This window comes from Schistocerca gregaria, chromosome 5 (genome assembly GCF_023897955.1).
Source record: "Schistocerca gregaria isolate iqSchGreg1 chromosome 5, iqSchGreg1.2, whole genome shotgun sequence".
NCBI lineage: Eukaryota > Metazoa > Arthropoda > Insecta > Orthoptera > Acrididae > Schistocerca > Schistocerca gregaria.
The window spans coordinates 380,912,071-380,932,907 of record NC_064924.1 but is presented as its reverse complement, the minus strand read 5'-3'; the positions used below and the strand labels follow the sequence as shown (position 1 = coordinate 380,932,907).

General features: G+C 40.5%; 1 protein-coding gene across 1 annotated transcript in view; it reads left to right on the top strand.

The window, feature by feature from the left end:
- The window catches only part of LOC126271905 (cytochrome P450 6k1-like), a 55,233-nt gene extending 39,267 nt beyond the window's left edge, over window positions 1–15,966 (top strand). Inside the window, exon 5 of the mRNA XM_049974294.1 lies at window positions 14,038–15,966. Within this exon, the coding sequence (XP_049830251.1) occupies window positions 14,038–14,216 (179 nt within the window). The 3' untranslated portion in view covers window positions 14,217–15,966. The remainder of the gene's footprint in view (window positions 1–14,037) is intronic.
- Window positions 15,967–20,837: the final 4,871 nt, after the last annotated feature.

The window sequence follows — 20,837 nt, the reverse complement described above, 5'->3', positions numbered from 1 at the left end:
TAGAGTAGCATGGAGAGCTGCATCAAACCAGTCTCGGGACTGAAGACCACAACAACAACAACAACAACAACAACAACAAGGATTTTTCAACGTGTGAAGACTCGTCCTCCTTTAACAGAAAGAATGGCTAACTTTTACTATCGAATTGTCCTCAAATAATCTTTGTCTCACATTCCATGCGATACTTCGTACGTTCCATGTTTGATTGCGTATTAATACTCCTTATGTGCTGAATTCTACAATTTTCTTTTCTTTTGCCGTAAAGTATACAGCATTGGAGAAATGATCGTTACTAATGTCTTATGTACCTATCGAACCAAACCTACAAATTTCGCCAACGCAAGAAAATATTTTCGAGTGTACAATGACGAACTCGAACGACAGGGAAGTAGAATACTAGCTTTTTCTCTCAGATGTATATATGAGGTTGCATTGCGATTTTTTATAACCGGCTTCGTCATATCCCAGCTTCAGACATTACAGAAGTATGTCTGGAGCAGCCTGGCCCGCGCAGTGACGTCACAGTCTACGCTTCGTCCGACAGCCTATGGCCCAGTGCGGAGCAGTGCGGTGTCAGCCCGTGGGCCGGGCCGATTTTAAGAGCTGAGGGGGCAACGCGGGCCCGCCGCACTCCGGTGACAAAATGGTGGCCTAGCCCGGCACGTTTGTGACGTTACGGACTGGTTTCGTCCGAGACTGCTTAAGCCAGGGCCGGCCAAACGCTCACAGTCGTTTAAAAATGACTGGGAACTGCAATTCTTTTTTGTAGCCGTTGGTGAAAACTCACAATGTTTGCTGTGCCGCCGAATAATAGGCGGTCAGCGTAAGTTTTCAATTGAAAGACACTACAATACCTATCACAAAGACGAGTGTAGTGTACTCAACAGTGAAGAACGGCAAGCAAAATTAAATGTCCTTAAGAAAATAGATGAGACACATCAACACGATTATCATTTGTCATGACCATTGATAAACGTGTTTGGATATATTCCTTTCGTAATTAAAAATTATTGTTTACTAACTGTGCATTATTGCTCATTCTGCTCCACGTTACATTATTATCAGGAAAGTTGGTCATTAAATCGATTGTTCCAATGTATACTTACATTTAGGTTTTATTCTTTAATGTGTGAAGGGCTACGCTGAGCTGAAGTCGGTAAAGCGTAACATTCACCTAATTGTCGGTTATTATGCAGATTTCAAAAGTAACTGTTGAAAGATATAGCAATAATGGTATTCAAATAACAGATGATCATCGAGAGGTCTGCGGTTATCATTCTGTTCAGAGGTCAGTGAGACAGAAATTGTGTGGGTGTAACTGAGGGCACCAAGAATTAGTTACAGGAAACCTTGCATTAGTTTAATGTTATTTGAAATCATGAATAAGGAAGTCGCTAAGTGCTCTCTTTCTTAATAAATACTAGATCAAAAACATTACGCGTATTTACGTGCCGTCGGTCAAGCTGCCTTAATAAAAACATACGATTGTTAAGTGTATTATTTGTCTTACTGGGTTAAACTGTTAGCATAAAAGAAGACGTCTCAATGAGTAGACAGTGACAGTATTTTAAATGTTTAATACGCGAAATACCTTCCCATGGTTGGCTTGCAAGCTGTGGAAAGAGCGCTAGAATGCGCCGGTACAGAGTATCCCAGCAAGTGGATAAAGCGACATCTGTGCGTAGAAACATGCACTTCATGAACGCTGACGGCCGCGGCGTGCACGCTGTGACCCGGAAGTTGCACACGTGCAGGAGCACCGTACGCGTGCAGAATTTCTGGCTTAAGCCCAGCTGCGGAGCTGTGCAGCGCTCGCCCGTGAGACGCACCGCTTTGCAAGACTCTTCTGAAGGGTGCGTGAGGAAGAACGGTTAAATGAAGTTTTGTGAGCGCCTCTCTGGTGCGCAGCCTTGTGTGAGGCCTTGCTTTGTCATGGAGAAGGAGAAGTTAGTTGCGTTTTTGTCGCAACGAACACATTGAAGACGTTTCTACAATTTTTCTGGGGGTAGCACAGGTGTGTGCGGCCGGCACGAGAGAGATCGGACAGGCGCCATTTTGAATGTTACGTATAGCGCCGACACCTATTGGTACTTGATGAAACTCTAGGGGCTGAAGCGGGAATATTCGACGAAATCCCACAACAAAGTTAGCATTTTTTCAACCAAACTTGACAGAGAAAACTAATGTGTTGCATTACTTATTGAACGCCCACCGTGTTCTTGGTACAGAGTCTAGTCACTGCCTTGATTGCTGTTTCGCTTCTGCCGTAAAGACATCGATCGTTTCATCCGCTGTAACGAATCAGCGCTCTCAGTTAGTACTGTTCTGCTTAAAATGTTGCAACTGAGCATTCGTATTCCCGTTTTCCTGTGGGCAGTATTAATAAATAAGACATTCAAGTTGAGCAAAGCGTCCTCATAATTAATTCTTCAAGTAAAATTAATTGCATTTTTCACTGTCCTATCAATCTGTATATTGAGCAAGCAGTGAAGGAAACAAAAGAAAAATTCGGAGTAGGTATTAAAATCCACGGAGAAGAAATAAAAACTTTGAGGTTCGCCGATGACTTTGTAATTCTGTCAGATCCAGCAAAGGACTTGGAAGAGCAGTTGAGCGCATGGGCTGTGTCATGAAAGGCGGGTATAAGATGAACATCAACAAAAAGCAAAACTAGGATAATGGAATGTTGTCGAATTAAGTCGGGTGATGCTGAGGTAATTAGATTAGGAAATGAGACACTTAAAGTGGTGAAGGAGTTTTGTTATTTTGGGGAGCAAAATAACTGATGATGGTCGAAATAGAGAGGATATCAAATGTAGACTGGCAATGGCAAGGAAAGCGTTTCTGAAGAAGAGACATTTGTTAACATCGAGTATTAAGTGTCAGGAAATCGTTTCTGAAATTATTTGTATGGAGCGTAGCCATGTATGGAAGTGAAACATGGACGATAAATAGTTTGGACAAGAAGAGAATAGAAGCTTTCGAAATGTGGTGCTACAGAAGAATGCTGAAGATTAGATGGGTAGATCATATAACTAATGAGGAGGTATTGAATAGGATTGGGGAGAAGAGAAGTTTGTGGCACAACTTGACCAGAAGAAGGGATCGGTTGGTAGGACATGTTTTGAGGCATCAAGGGATCACCAATTTAGTATTGGAGGGCAGCGTGGAGGGTAAAAATCGTAGAGGGAGACCAAGAGATGAATACATTAAACAAATTCAGAAGGATGTAGGTTGCAGTGGTTACTGGGAGATGAAGAAGCTTGCACAGGATAGAGTAGCATGGAAAGCTGCATCAAACCAGTCTCAGAACTGAAGACCACAACAACAACATCGTCGTAGAAGTTTTGTGTACTTTCCTGGACGTCCTTCACATGGATCCACCATCAAGTGATATAAATTAAATTTAAAATTCCGCCATTCATCCCTTAACTCTTCAAATTGATGAAACGGTCTCGTTATAAATCTTCATTAATTTTATGTATAGCTTCGCTGTAAATACACAGTTCTAAAATAATGTAGGCACGATGCAATACGCCAATTAGTTTTGTTTGATTTAAACACAGCAGGAATACTTTAAAGTAGTTGTAAGCAGTTTGGCACTTGACTTACGTTAATGTTCTAGACGTGCCAACATGAATCAAAATTTCTCTGATATCGGTGCCATATCTGTGGCGAACCAAGCACTTTTCACTTGGCTCTTGTAATACAGGAAATATTACTTCATCTGGTGAAATACACAGCAATGGTGAAGACAGATGGTAAAGCAGAATATGAAAGACGTAACAAATAAGACGATTTTTTTTCATAATTAAGATTCTTTATGATCATGCCGTTCTCAGTGACGTAAAATGCATTAGTGTGATCTAGATATCCTGTACCTGCCATTAAATGTAGAGGATACAGTAATTCCTTATATATTTTGCTTGCTTTAACACATTATTTTGCACAAGTTCATTTTCCCGAATCACGTTAATGAGAACTGTTGATTTGTTAACATACAGAAGGATCTGAAAATTCATTATTTTAAGTTTCTTAGGCCGTTTGTAAATGCTCGATAAGAGTCCGATAGTGTATTTCGGCCTATGTCTCATATTGTAACAGTACAATTCTACGCTCTGTCATACATGCAACTCAGCGAAATCCCTTAGGCTCTTGCCGTTAATAAATAGCAAATATGTTTTTCTGATTTATTCAAAATGTACTGCCTTGCATATTACATGCTTCCTTTCTGCTTATTAGCAACATAAATATATACGGAATTTAATGCCCAACTGCCGTGTGATGAAGTAACAAATTATTCATCACTAAAAATCAAATTACTGAAACTGTTTCTAGATGAATGAAAATACTTGAATTAACTTCCAAGTAATGAGATGTACTTCGTTTCATGGCTATAACTGAATCGAACTTACATTGCATCTAATCTTTAAATTTTGCAGAGAAGGAGTGATTTATAGAATCAAAATTTTAATGCAAAAATCAACTTCTTTATAGCACGAAATCAAGTGGCGAAGGAAGACATTAAAAATACGTTTGGTAGAACTGACGGGGTTAAAAAGTGAAACCTTTGTTAGTAGAATCCACATCGATACCATGCAGGTACGACAAAAGTTATCGAAGATGGTTTTGAGTTGTTATAAAAGCTTAAAACACGCTCCCAATCCTGCTGCAATGTTCAGCGGCACACTTTATGAGCTGTTTTCATTCAAAAGGTGGATTAGATAGAGAATTTTTTTTCAGAATTCAATATCTCACTGTGTGTTGCAGAAAAGGGTGCGATTTTATGGACACATTTTACCTGTATCGTAGTGTTTATCTCGTCGTGAGGATTTTGCTGTTTCCAAGAGTTCTCGTGTTTCCCTTGTTTAACTTGTGGCTTTAACTTCATGGCCTGAGGCCTTTCCTATCACCTCAGTCGTTAGTTAAAACTTTCAGTCACAAAACCATAATTTTTTTCACAAAATAGATCATCATCATCATAGTAATCAGCGATTAGAAGACGAAAGTGGCGAAAGATAACGATTAAATTATTTTAAGGAGGCGGTTTGACTTTGGAATGTAATTTTAAAATGTTTCACATAATTAATCCTTGTTATCACAGAAAGCAACGAATACAGGAAAAATATGTCAATAGTAAACAATCCTTTGTTTTCAAGGTATGGTTTTACTTTGGAACCGGTGGAACACACAATTTTCAACCACCCATCATTTCGTGAAAGCAATTTCGCATTTTCCTAGACACAGTCTCGTATCACGAAACTTCCATGAACTTGAAATGCCTAAAACACATTATAGCCTTACAACAACAATTTAATAATGTTTTGATCTTTTTCCACTTATTTGTACTGTAAAACCACATTTCTTTCGAAATTTCGTGAGTCTAGTTGCTGATGGATGAGTTTGCGATTATCAAAATGTACGAGGTAAATTGCCACATCTTTTCATTGGATTGAATTAAAATTTTTTACGATTTTTTACAGGGTCAAGGGACCCTACACCTTAATATATGAGATAAGTTTCAACTTGATACGTCTGCCACTTCCTAACAAAAAGGGTTCCTAACAGTCTGACAGACAGACGAACGACGAAGTAATCCAATAAGGATTCAGTTTTACCGGTTGACGCAAGGAACCCTTAAACGTAATGAAATGATGGTTTCAGACCAAAGCCATTGGTACTCAGAGAGTTAAACTAAGGGAAGGGATTCGTATTTACCACCTCTCTTTGAAAGATGTAAATTCTGAGCTGTGTGTTATATAGTGAGACCTAAAAGTCGCGCACAAGATAACAAATGTGTCTGCAGATAGGAGCTGCATTACAGTCGTTCCATGAGCCACCGCAAGATAGCACCACAGGTATTACCGACAACACTCTACGATGATAACAGCGGGTTCAAGTCACATTGTATCTGTAGCATTTTTCATTAAATCGCTTGTTAAAATATCGTTTTCCCAGCAGCAGCTAGTTGTAGTTTTCATTGTTGAATAGTCATTCGTATGCCCGTGCTGTAGAGTATCCAGATACAGCAGTGAAAAAGTCAACAATAACGAGATCAATTTCATTTTTCCTGCAAAGCAGATTAGAAACAAGAGAATCTGGAGGAAGTCCATTTCGACGGATGCTAGAGAGGCCTAGGTGATGACGTGAGGCTACGGTCGCGTTCAAAAAGATTGAAATTATCTTTCAAATCTTAGATTTCGTGTGGTAGCGCTCAGAAGCCAATACAGACGTTAAATTTTCGTGCATATCTTGTTGATAGTGGCTAGGAATTGAAGGCATTGGATTGAGAAAGATATATTTTCTGATTTGTTGGCATCCACGGAGTCGCAGTACGGACATCATTTTCTACGCTGATGAGGTCCGATTTCATCGTAGTGGATACGTGAACAGTCAACATACCAAAGAAGGTGCTCTAAATTGTAATAAAAATCACATTATAATCTTAAATTTTTAAAACTAATGTGAATAAATAAACAAACTCACCAGTCAGCAAAGTTTTGCGTCTGGCTTTGACAGCAGAAAACTTCTTTGATCATACCTTCATAGTTCAGTCGGGTATCAGTTAGGAGGTCGGCTTCGATGTAAAGAATGGACAAGGCGTTCAATCTACTCAGACAACGTAGAACGTAGGCACTATTTCAGTCTTCTAAGAGCCGAAAACGAGCCTTCTGCTGAACGATTTGTAAGAGCCACACATAGAAATATTCTAAGAGCAATATCAACATTCGGAAACACGGACTGTAACCACTCTTTTCGTGAAAGTCCTTCCAAACTCTCTTAATCAATACTGTTTCTAGTCTACTGAGTTGATTCAATTAAGCTGAAGCCTCATTTAGCAGAAGTGGTTTTTCAAAGGTATTATTGGCAATATGTGCGAGGGTGTTGATAACGCCCTCCCAGTTTTCATACAGACTTACACACGCTTCATCTCTTGCTGACCAGCGCGTTTTTGATAAACTTTTTACTGTTTTGCTCCCTGGTTTCATGAAAGATAGAAGTTTATCCCAGCGCTGGGTAGATGCAGAGAAAAAATTATAAAAGTTTTGCACTATAATGAAAAATGAATATGCTTCCCGACAACAGCTTGCAGCACTGGTGCCGACTAAACTGAAAGAATGTAGTGCACAAGGCACATAATGCGCTTTCGGATTTCGTTCTTTAATGCGTGCCTGCAAAGCAGCGTAGGTTTCTGACATATTGCTTGCGTTATCATATAACTGGCCTCCATAGTCAGTAATATCAATGAAATTTGTCGACAGGGCTTTTCGTACGGCTTCAGCGAAGTTTTCGGACTTGTGTCCCGGGTTTGGTAAAAACAGAAGTAAACGCTCAACAGGTTCACTGCTCTCGTTCACATATCTCAATATGAAAGATAATTGATCAGTATGTGAAATGTCTGCACTAGAATCTACTATTATAGAGAAATATTTGGCCTGTTTTATTTCACTTTTTATTCCTTCAGAAAGAAGCTCTATTATTTCATAACAGATTGCTAAAGAAAGATAATTTGTATGCCGCTGCCCTGGATTTCCATATCGTTCAATGTGCTCTGCGAGGAAAGGATCAAACTCGGCTGTAAGAACAAGAGACATCATACATTGTCCATTATGTAATGAATGGGATCTTTCAACTTGTCCACGTAGGGTAAGTCCACGACTTGTTAGCTTCTTCACTACTGCAAACATCCTTTTCAGCACGCTGCGCCTGAACATCTACATGGTTATTCTGCAATTCACACTTAAGTGCCTGGCAGAGGGTTCATCGAACCATTTTCATACTACTTCTCTACCATTCCACTCTCGAATGGTACCTGGGAAAAAGGAACACCTCAATATTTCCGTTCGAGCTCTGATTTCTCTTATTTTAATATGATGATCATTTCTCTCTACGTAGGTGGGAGTCAACAAAATATTTTCGCATTAGGAAGTTGATGATTGCAATTTCGTGAATAGATCTCTCAACAAAGAAGACCGCCTTTGTTTCAGTGACTGCCACCCCAACTCGAGTATAATATTAGTGACACTCTCACCCCTATTTCATTTCTTCTGTCTCAACCTATGACTCGAAATTGTTATCTATTGTTCGAAGAGACTTTTTTCTTGTTAAGATTGATAACTCAGAATTTTTGTGTTCAAGTGAATTCTCACGATGAGAGAAAATATTAGAAATATTTTTCCAATGTGCAATACCATTAGGAGCAGTCACGGCCTTACCTCCAAACAATTTACATGGTGCACAAAAAGAAGAACCTGTGCTACAGGAGTATACTCGAAAATAATCTACAGTTGATTCACCATTTAAAAGTTTATGTTAAAATACTTTTTTGTTCAAATATCTAGTTTTATCGCCTATTTGTCTTCATTAATTAGAAAAATCACCGTTACAATTTTGGTTAATGCCATATTGTAAGAGAATGTCGAATGTTGATTCATTGACACTACATTCTGCAGGATCATCACTAACGAGGTTCTAATGTCTGACTCGACACTTAGTTTTACGTGAAACTCGAAATCAGGAGTAATTTGCTTTTCTTCATTTTTAACTTTTGTTTCGTCTGCATTTACTTCTCTTACAACAGCTGCATTGACATAAATATCATTCGTACTACCTCAACTCGAAGTCGAACCTGCTATGAAAGAACGACAATGCAAAGTAATTTAATTTCATTGTAGGCTGTTTATCTGTTGTCAGTGAAGAGTAGAAACATACCTGCCGGCCAGTTGGAATTCGTCTCGTAAAGAAAACGGTACAGTCCCTTTTTGGCTTCTGTTTCCCGCGTCGCCGGAATTTTAGCTGTTGTGAATATGTTCTATATATCCTTAACACTCTTTCTCATTTAAAAAGAAAATAATTTTTGCAATTTCTTGCAGTGAGGTGTGCTGGATCGGCTCTTATCCCACTTACTCTTATAACATTTTAGCGGCTTCTGTGTCCAGTGAAGACAGACTACAAAGTTTAAGTTGGCAGTTGATGTGGTGTGTTGTGGTTTGTGTGAACACTGCTGTTATGTCTACACGCAAATGCACCTTTTGTTGCAACATAAAATAAAATAATCTTTCCTCGAAAAAAAAAGGTTAGTTAAGAAGTTAAATATAAAATTTGCAATGCCACGTACTATTTGATTGCACTGAGTCGGAACTCTGATATCGTGCAGGCCACAACACGATAAATGAGACACACGGAAGTTGGTTTCTTCTTCTTTTTTCGCCAAAAAAGTAACTAAATAAATAAATAAATAAAATTTTTAAACTGTTGTGAACTTTATTTCACACATTATTAGATATTCTCCTCATGTTATTTTCGTGTAAACATGTGTTTACAAATGTAAAACATTCCCATCATCAACATGTTTTGTTAAATGGGTGTCATTAAATTAAAGATCAAATATTTATGACCACAGAGTTTTCACATTAATTACAGTAATGGAGGGTTGACTTCCCCGTAATTTCTACAAGAAATTTATGTAGAGCCGGGTTTCACATACTGGGGCCAACACTTGTTACAGTATTTAAGAAGCTGTTGAATAGTTTATCACAGCTTTTCAGGGGTCCATGTATTTTCACGGGGAGAATACGGTAGGATTAAGTAGAAACCGACAACATTCTCGGAATAATAATGTTCAAACATTGTGTAGTACATTGCCATCTGACAGCTTACTTCAAAATATTTTGAACAGTCAGGAACATGATACTAAACAGAAACCCAATGTTAAATTTTCATTCAGTCACCAAGTAAACTATGTATATTTCCAAGCTTGTATTGACGAATTTCGTACCTAAGGCTTATTTAAACTAGCAATTTGTTTAACAGTATTAAAAAATTTTATCGTTTGTAAGCGCAGTTTTTTTAAAACATCCTGGGAACTACACTCAGGCTGGCGTCTATACCAAACCAGTGATCGTAATTCTACCGGACATCTTGCAGCGGTATTGTTCGTACACTGCATTTAAGCCCTCTGGGCTGGAAATACAAGAATTCATTACACGGACTATAGGAGTTTGTGCTAGCATAAGGAGAAGGTACGTGAAATAATTCGCGCACTCGATACCCATTTGGATCTGAGAATGCATGTGAACAGTGTTTTATTTTACTAGTCACACTTCGTTAGTCCTCTCTTTACTTTCCGCTGAAAACTGATGAATGACAGAGTGATTGTTTTGGTTGCAGAAAAGATAGAACTAACCAGAGATGAGTAGAGGGTGGTGGAAGAGAAATCTGTGGACAAGATTGAGCAAAGAGGTTCGCAGAGGGTTTCAGAATGTATCGACTGTTTAGAGGGCTTCAGGAAGCTCCGCCAGTAGGAGACTTCTTCCCCCCCCCCCCCCCCCCCTGTGGTGGAACTTGGAAGACGTTGGTCCCGGAGTGCAACATTTTACGCACTGTAGAGTTGTAGGGCACAATGTGCAGATGTTTCCACATCGGGTGTACCGGTATGGTAGGAGACTTAGATAAAAATGAGCTATATTATCTTTGATCACGCTCGAAACGTGTTAGTTAAAGTCAACGTAGAGAGAGAGAGAAATGCTTGTGTTTTTTAATTTTTTTTCATTTAGATGATTGTACGAGGTGCATTCAAGTTCTAAGGCTTCCGATTTTTTTCTAATAAAAACTCACCCGAAATCAATGAAACTGGCGTTACTTCTCGGCGTAATCGCCCTTCAGACGTACACATTTTTCACAACGCTGACGCCTTGATTCCATGGCAGCGGTGAAGGCTTCTTTAGGAGTCTGTTTTGACCACTGGAAAATCGCTGAGGCAACAGCAGCACGGCTGGTGAATGTGCGGCCACGGAGAGTGTCTTTCATTGTTGGAAAAAGACAAAAGTCACTAGGAGCCAGGTCAGGTGAGTAGGGAGCAATGAGGAATCACTTCAAAGTTGTTATCACGAAAAAAAAAAAACTTGCGTAACGTTAGCTCGATGTGCGGGTGCATTGTCTTGGTGAAACAGCACACGTGCAGCCCTTCTCGGACGTTTTTGTTGGATTGCAGGAAGGAATTTGTTCTTCAAAATATTTTCGTAGGATGCACCTGTTACTGTGGTATCCTTTGGAACGCAATGAGTAAGGATTACGCCCTCGCTCTCTCAGAACATGGACACAATCATTTTTTCAGTACTGGCGGTTACTCTAAATTTTTTTGGTGGCGTTGAATCTGTGTGGTTCCACTGAGCTGACTGGCGCTTTGTTTCTGGATTGAAAAATGGCATCCTCGTCTCATCCATTGTCACAAAGGACGAAAAGAAAATCCCATTCATGCTGTCATTGCGCGTCAACATTGCTTGGCAACATGTCACACGGGCAGCCATGTGGTCGTCCGTCAGCATTCGTGGCACCCACCTGGATGACACTTTCAGCATTTTCGGGTCGTCATGCAGAATTGTGTGCACAGAACCCACAGAAATGCCAAACCTGGAGGCGATCTGTTCAACAGTCATTCGGCGATCCCCCAAATCAATTCTCTCCACTTTCTCGATCATGTCGTCAGACCGGCTTGTGTGAGCCCGAGGTTGTTTCGGTTTGTTGTCACACGATGTTCTGCCTTCATTAAACTGTCGCACCCACGAACGCACTTTCGACACATCCATAACTCCATCACTACATGTCTCCTTCAACTGTCGATGAATTTCAATTGGTTTCACACCACGCAAAATCAGAAAACGAATGATTTCACGCTGTTCAAGTAAGGAAAACGTCGCCATTTTAAGTATTTAAAACAGTTCTCATTCTCGCCGCTGGTGGTAATATTCCATCTGACGTACGGTGCTGCCATCTCTGGGACGTATTGACAATGAACGCGGCCTCATTTTAAAACAATGCGCATATTTCTATCTCTTTCCAGTCCGGAGAAAAAAAATCGGAGGCCTTAGAACTTGAAGGCACCTCGTAATAGTGTAGCCACGACAGTTAGTGTGATGCTGGCTCCCAGCGAGGCAACGCTTATGTTTGGAAACCAGTAATTAAACGTCTTCCTCACGCGGGATTAGCCGAGGGCTGCAGTCATAGACTGTGCAGCTGGTCCCGGCGGAGGTTCGAGTCCTCACTCGGGCATGGCTGTGTGTGTTTGTCCTTAGGATAGTTTAGGTTAAGTAGTGTGTAAGCCTAGGGACTGATGACCTTAGCAGTTAAGTCCCATAATATTTTACACACATTTGAACTTTTCTTTTGAACATTTATTGAACAAACGTCTTCAGTGAAGCGAGCGGATAAAATTATTCAGTTCTATGTACCGCTTCATAAATTTTGTTTGGTTTTAATGATCCTTCCTTTGTGTGACAGTGATGATTGCACTTCGAGCTTAATATATAAAAGAGCCTTAGGCTACAAAATTTAAAAGTTTTATGGGCTGTCACCAACCGCTAATAATTGTTTCGTATATGTTTGAAGATTAATCAGATTAGTTTAAAGGGATCAGTTTCACCATTTCTTGGGTTTTGTTTGTGACTCCGATATGAATAACCGTTTGGAACCCTGTTGGTAATGGAGACTGACCTCGAGAAATCGCCTTATCTGTGAAAGAGTATTTGTTGGAATTGGAACTCTTATGGGATCGGCGGTAGACTCTGTAATTTTCTTATTTTTTTTGGACTTGCTTTGGAATCACGGCTTTCACACAAACTTTGGAAGCCAGTTCTCACTGAGCCATAGTCACGAGTGTGTGTTGTTTATTAATGTTCAGTCACTCCTAACAAAAACAGCAGCCAAGTGAGTGTATTTTTATTGATTAATGATGATTAGTTACCTTGTTTCCTTTGCGGGTGGCGGTACCAAATGGTCTGCCAAGTGTGGGTACGTATACTTTGTGCACTGTACAGGGATTCAGCGAATATCAGAATCATTACAGCTTGACTATGCATCATTACTATGTGGTGAATTGTTCAAGACTGTGATGGTACCTCATTTCAGTTAGCTATATGTAGCATAAATTATGAGTGTGATCGTAGAGCCAGTTCGTGTTTGAATAATTTCTATAAAGTGATTACTAAGCTTATATTTCATTCAGTTCCTTGTTAATGTAATCAAGAATAGTTTTCTATAGACTGATGCCTTCCTTAACCCCTCAAGAAGAACGATAGCTCTCGAGTGCCGTATTTTGTTATGAGATCTCATAGTCAAAACCGTACTCTACTGATCGATGCTTAGTCTTTCAACTGCAGCGATATTCAGCTTGCAGTGGTTAACATAGAGAGTGTGTAGCAAGCCAGTGAGAACTGTGTGTTGCGAGATGAGAAAGTTTGCGTTACATGAAACCCTCCTGTTATATTAGCCGTAGGAGACCAATACCAATCCCAGATGATAATTATTACATCTGTCCTTGCAGATATAACTATCCCAATGAGAAGGGGAGATGAAATTATAATATGACTGTCAACTTGATACATGTATTCTGTACAGCAGCATCCCCATGTTGCTCTTGATATGAAGGAAACCTTCATTTCTTCCCAAACAAAGTAAATTCCCAATAGCAGATTTATCTGATTCAAGTGAGTAATTAAACACCTGAGGGAAATTAATTTCAGAATGATAAAGAATCATAAGTTGAGGAAAAAATGTTTATGGGCAAAAGCAAATCTCTACCCCTCCCCCAACTGAATGTGATTTCAATTAATCCGAGTGAGGAAAGTTAATTAATATTAAGTATTTAATTAATGGGGCATAACTTAAAAGATAACCCATATTCGCTAGCCTCAGCAGGCAGTAAGAGGTAGCTTCAAGCTATACCATCAAAACTATTAATAAATAAGACAGCCAAGCACCAATAGCAGGTGCGAATAACTCTCAGACTCGATAATAGCAAATGATAACATCAGACAAGTAGTAGTGAATTTGCAACTATATATGGATTAAAACACTTTTACTACAGGATTTCTTCGTTTTTGTTCTCCTGATACCTCTCTAGGGCCGGGGTGAATGTGGAAGTTCGTTATAGTTTATGATGGAAGTCGAATGAAATGAATTTTTTTGTCACAATGCGAAATTTGAAGAATGTTACATTCACGGCTACAACAAAGTGATATCTTGTTTGTTTTGTTGCAGGCATGCGTTTCGGGTTGATGCAGGTGAAGACGGCGATAGCACATCTGCTGTCAAAATTTGATATTCTGCCCGTCGGAGACAAGCAGTCGAAGCTACGCATGGCTCCAAACACCGTAGTGCTGACACCAATTGGCGGAATCCACCTGAGGTTGGAGCGGCGGCAAGTCCCTGCGTGCTGAAGATCTCCAGCTGCTGTGAGCAGCACTGTGGGAACAACTCCACACCCATTGTTTACATGAAAAACGGATCCAATATTAGCTCTTCCCTGTAATGGAATATAAACGCCATTTTATTAATTAGTCTGTGATGTTTGAGATAGTGGACACGTTTCCTACTGATACTGCTGGTCTCACAACAGATGTCATCGCTTGTCCTGTATTGTGCAGAGTGTTTATTAACACTGATATCACTCTAAAGTTTGATATTTATTTCTCTATATAAAGTTTGTCTAGCAATGTCTATAGGTTACTTACCGTGTTCCTTCTGCACGTCAGGGAGAAGCGTTCAAGTTCTTTCCGCACTTGAAACCTACTGTATTTTCATACCTGATGTCTCTTCAGTCTGCTGTTTGGAACACATACATGGTTGGTTTTTTTCCTGTTGTGTACCGCTGTAAACATTGACACTGCCTGTGTTTGTAGCCTTGACCACGTTATGCGTCTACAGCTGATTGATATGAATGTCAAGAAAATCGCTACAACTGTTATTATAGGTGCATTTAATAAACCACGGGTGGTTTCAGTCTGTACGAACATGCCTAACGAACCTCCCGTTCAACAAGATACAGATCTGGTTGAAATATACTAAAACATGCACAGAATGCATGACATGTAACTATCACAGCAAAATATTTACCAATAGTCTTCATAAATGGTACTCAGAAAGTGACAGAAATATGCAAGTGTCATGGTTTAAATAGCTTTATCGCCAAGTAAAACTTCATGAAAGGCACACAGAGGAAGACAAGTACAGCATTTCACTTCGTTAACTGTTCTTGGTACAAGAACAGCCAGCAGCAGAGTCCATGCAGGATATGGTGGTCAATGCGCAATGAGCAATTTTCATCCAAGGCGATGGGCAATTTCATTCATTTGTTCCGAACGAGAGGCCGACACTGCCTGCTTTCGGCCGGACTGCTACACGCCGCGATTACAGAGTCGAGGCTCACGACGACATGCCCATCATTTCGTTAATGGCCATAGTCATTGTGATATTTGCATTTAAGTCAGACACTGAGTGAAATTCGGAGGAGTCTGCAATGAAAAATAGAAGTCAGTATGATTCTGCGTTTGGTGCATAGTATTACACAAAATGGTGCTGCGTGCTTCCTTGAGCAGGCATATTGAATTTTTCAATAGACTTGGGTGGAGATCTCTTTCTGTCACCAACCTCAAAAATAAAAAATAAAAAAAAATTGCCAATGATAAAGTCAGAAAGAAATATCCAGAACAATCCAAATACTTCATAAACTATTTGAGATACGGAAGTGAGGTTTGGGCAAATGATTGCATGCAGACAAGAGAGTTTGTTGGGGTTGTTTGGGTAGGAGACCAAACAGCGAGGTTATCGGTCTCATTGGATTAGGGAAGGAAGTCGGCCGTGCCCTTTCAAAGCAACCATCCCGGCATTTGCCTGGAGCGATTTAGGGAAATCATGGAAAGCCTAAATCAGGATGGCTGGACACTGGATTTAATCGTCGTCCTCCCGAATTTGAGTCCAGTGTGTAACCACTGCGCCACCTAGCTCGGTGAAAAAAGAGTATTTTGCCATATGGTTACTATTCAAAATTTGATTATTTACCATGTTATTCCAGACTTTTTCTATAAAAGAATGTAATTTTGAAGGGTGATCGACAGCTTGTGGAACGAAAAATGCTGTGGGTTTTGGAGCTGTATAAGTGAAGACATTAAACGTTTATTTTTGACCTGAGGATGTGCTTTCTCATAACCTATTGACCTCAGTTTTCCTCCATCCCCCCATCGCAAGTTCGACTCCTCCCTGATATGTGTGTGATATTTGTCCATAAAACACTTTACAAAACTTAGTTACATATGAAAATAAACCTTCCTAGGTACACTCTTTACTTTGCATTGATGGCACATGTACGATGACTTAATCCCATAGACGGCGCGCAAAGAAGACTAAATATGTGGCCTACCGCCGACGCACCGTATTGTGCAGCCGTTGTAACTGGGGACGGCAATCTGACTTTGCCCAAAACTCGACTGTTATTGTCCGCCCTAGATATTTCGCTCGGCGCGTGTTGTTGGCACGCTGATGGTGCACGAACTGCTTCGCTTGCATTACATAACATTAAAGTTATTGATGAATGTACTGGTAATTAAAAGAGGAGATGGAATGAGGTAGAGACAAACTTTCATTTATTAACATTTGTTTGAAAAAAAAAGATAGAGAAAGAGGGAAGGACACACCACGAAGCAATTATATGAATGGGGCAGAAATCGGTAGGTGTGATATACACGTAGAGAGAAACAATCGAACCCGGTCCCTTAAGATTGACAGTTTGTCATGCTGACCAATCAGCTACCAGGGGCGGGCAGCTATGAAGTGTAATAAAGATTTTATTTCCAAACGTTTCTCAGATGCCTGATTTTTCTTACACAACCAAGGCGGCTGGGGGAAGCGGTTCACTGGCATATTTGCACTATTGACGAAAACGAAAACAGATGAATTTTTAGTATGCATGGCTCTGCACACAATGCCCAGCTTATGACTCCACTGTGCAGACACATTGCTTCAGACTGTCGCCCTAGCACAGGATTCTGCTGGTGCCATGGCAGGTAGTGTGGCATTGTTCTGCTGGAGTCCTGTCTTGATGACAGGCTGCCCTGTCTACCCTGTGTGGCTCCGGTCCTGTCTGGCAAGATTTACAAAGGGATGGGCTCGCCACCTTTCAACACCTATGAGCTAGGAATCATAAAAACACCTCAAGCTTTTTGCGCCCTACCAGGCTCCATCGAGTTTTGCTTCAGCTGTTAACTTTCTGGAGTCTCGCCCAAGGTGCGTCAGGTTGTAATGTAATCTTTAATAATTTTCCTTGTGTGAAAAAACAGGTGAGAGAGTAACTTGTTCTCTCTCACTGCCTCCTACCTGTTGTTGATTTCTGCATGGGTAATGTCTAACTTCAATATTGCTTATTGTCACACAAACTAGAGGATATCACTGAAAATAGTGCTTCACTGCGACTCAGGTACCTCGAAAATTCCCAAGGAGCCGGCCGCGGTGGCGCTGCAGTCCGGAACCGCGGGGCTGCTACGGTCGCAGGTTCGAATCCTGCCTCGGGCATGGGTGTATGTGATGTCCTTAGGTTAGTTAGGTTTAAGTAGTTCTAAGTTCTAGGGGACTTATGACCTAAGATGTTGAGTCCCATAGTGCTCAGAGCCATTTGAACCATTCCCAAGGAGGCGACATTAACGAACAGCGTAAAAGCATGAAACAAAGTGTTTATTTCAAAAGCAAAAGTGTGTCCAAAACAGAACAATGATTTCCTGCAAAAAGTCAAATATACGACCACATTTACATAAGACGTAGTAAACTGCGAAAAGCTCTCAGCTATATTCTCTGCTGTTATACGAGGAAGCTGGGAGTGAATGCAGAAATTGGACTAAGACTGTATCATACCTTAGAACGTCAACACATGGATTATGTTGATCTTTTTTTTTCTTTGGAGTAACTTCCAAAGACGATTCTACAAGGAACAAGAGGTATGCCTGTGGGCGCTCTTTTAGACGAAGCAAATTAGTTTCCCATGAGAATGAAGGTTTTACTAAAATGGTCGGAGTACGCGTTGCATAAATTCATACCAATTCATTTATCAAAAGAAGCTTGTCTGCACAAATGTTACTCCACATTACCATTATATTGCACCTGGACTTCGGTTGTGGTTATTTAGACAGGAGGAGTGCTTCTGAAGGAGCTCTCTTCCAACATAGAAGCAAGGTTCATCTGCAGTGGCGCTTCCAAGAATGAAGATGGATGTGGATGTGGATGTGTTTACTGGGACAGCAGCGGTCATAATGGAATAAGAATAAAACTATCTAAGGAACTAACCACTATGACAGTCAAGCATTTCGCTTCAGTACGAACTATTTATCGTTACCCTTTTTTAAATCCATACCACAGCTAGAACTACGAAGATACCAGAGCAGCCGAGTGACCTAACCATCCAAAAACATATGACAATGAATGTGATTTTAAAAATAATAATTTGGAATCAGGAATTTCCCACATGCTGGGTAGAAGTACAATGTGGCATTCCTGGCAAAGAAACGGTAGACAATCTAGCGAAAACAGCACCAGTACTGCCAGCTGAATAAAAGATTCTAACTACTGAAGGCTATAGCTATTGATAGGGACGTGGTTAGCAAAAGAAAGATTTTACCATAATGAAGTGACAACCATTTCAACAAAAATTATGTAATCATCAGTAGTAAATCTCAATGACGGATATGCATTCAGGCCGTCCGCTCGCGCTATTACTACAAGCATCCAACAGTGCTAATTATTAACCTCTAACCTTCATCACTACTGACAACTTACATCCAACTTCAATCACCGCCGGCTGTTCACATCCGACTGCTAATCCGACCAGCCACAGAGTCTCTTACAGAGGACGCACAGCGCTGCCAGAGTTATTAATGCAAAGTGCTACATAGTGCTGCCAACATACAAACACATAAACAGCCGACTTACAACTTTGAGGAGCCACATCTTCAGCTACGGTTGTTACAGGAAACATCTGTACAGTTCTCGTCTAGTCACGTTCCCTTTGTGCGGATGCGATAAAGAAAGATGGTTCAAATGGCTCTGAGCACTATGGACTTAACTGCTGTGGTCATCAGTCCCCTAGAACTTAGAACTACTTAAACCTAACTAACCTAAGGACATCACACACATCCATGCTCGAGGCAGGATTCGAGCCTGCGACCGTTGCTGCCACGCGGTTCCAAACTGTAGCGCCTAGAACCGATCGGCCACTTCGCCGGGCCGATAAAGAAGAACCTGCTTGATAGGATACGGTGCTATACAACCCACCTACTACAAAGACTGGTCACCAAAGGTTTCTGTTTGCCGAGATGTGTCACCAAACCGCTGCGCTTGAAAGACCTGGTCTTGTTGTTGTTGTTGTTGTTGTGGTCTTCAGTCCAGAGACTGGTTTGATGCAGCTCTCGATTCTACTCTATCCTGTACAAGCTTCTTCATCTCCAAGTACCTACTGCAACATCCTTTTGAAAATGTTTAAGGTATTCATCTCTTGTTCTCCCTCTACCACTTTTGCCCTCAACGCTGCCCTAGAATGTTAAGTTGGTGATCCCTTGATGCCTCAGGAGATGTCCTACCAACCGATCCCTTCTTCTAATCAAGTTGTGCAACAAATTCCTTTTCTCCCCATTTCTATTCAATACCTCCTCATTAGTTACGTGGTTTACCCATCTAATCTTCAGCATTCTTCTGTACCACCACATTTCGAAAGCTTCTATTCTCTTCTTCTCTAAACTGTTTATCGTCCATGTTTCACTTCCATACACTCCATACAAATACTTTCATAAACGACTTCCTGACACCTAAATCTATATTCGATATTAACAAACTTCTCTTCTTCAGGCACGCTTTCCTTGCTATTGCCACTATACATTTTATGTCCTCTCTACTTCGGCCATCATCAGTTATTTTGCTGCCCCAAATAGCAAACCTCCTTTACTACTTTATTAACTATTTATTAACCTAAATCCCTCACCATCAGACGATTTAAATCGACAACATTCCAATATCCTCGTTTTGCTTTTATTGATGTTCATCTTATATTCTCCTTTTAAGACATTGTCCATTCCGTTCAGCTGCTCTTCCAGGTCCTTTTCTGTCTCTGACAGAATTGCAATATCATCGGCAAACCTCGAAGTTTTTACTTCTTCTCCATGGATTTTAATTCCTACTCCAAATGTTTCTTTTGTTTCCTTTACTGCTTGATCAATATACAGATTGAATAATATCGAGGAGAGGCTACAACCCTGTCTCACTCCTTTCCTAACCACTGCTTCCCTTTCGTGCCCCTCGACGCTTATAACTGTCATCTGGTTTCTGTACAAATTGTAAATAGCCTTTCGCTCCCTGTATTTACCTCTGCCACCTTTAGAATTTGAAAGAGAACATTCCAGTCGACATTGACAAAAGCTTTCTCTAAGTTTCCAAATGCTAGAAACGTAGGTTTGCCTTTCCTTGGACTTCTATGAGAAGTCGAAGGGTCAGTACTGCCTCTCGTGTTCCTACATTCCTCCGGAATTCAAACTAATCTGTCCCGAGGTTGACTTCTATCAGTTTTTCCATTCGTCTGTAAAGAATTAGTGTTAGTATTTTGCAGCCGAGACTTATTAAACGGATTGTCCGTAATTTTCACACCTGTCAACACCTGCTTTCTTTAGGATTCGATTTATTATATTCTTCTTGAATTCGGAAGGTATTTCGCCTGTCTCATACATCTTTCTCACCAGATGGCAGTTTAATCATGGCTGACTCTCACAAGGATATCAGTAGTTCTAAAGGAATGTTGTCTACTCCCGCTTTCTTGCTTCGACTTAGGTCTGTCATAGCGCTGTCAAGCTCTTCAAACAGTGTCATACCTCCCATTTCATCTTTATCTACGTCCTCTTCCATTTCCACTATTTACGTCAAGTACATCGCCCTTGTATAGACCCTCTATATACTCCTTCCACCTTTCTGCTTTCCCTTCTTTGCTTAGAACTGGGTTTCCATCTGAGTTCTTGATATTCATATAGGTAGTT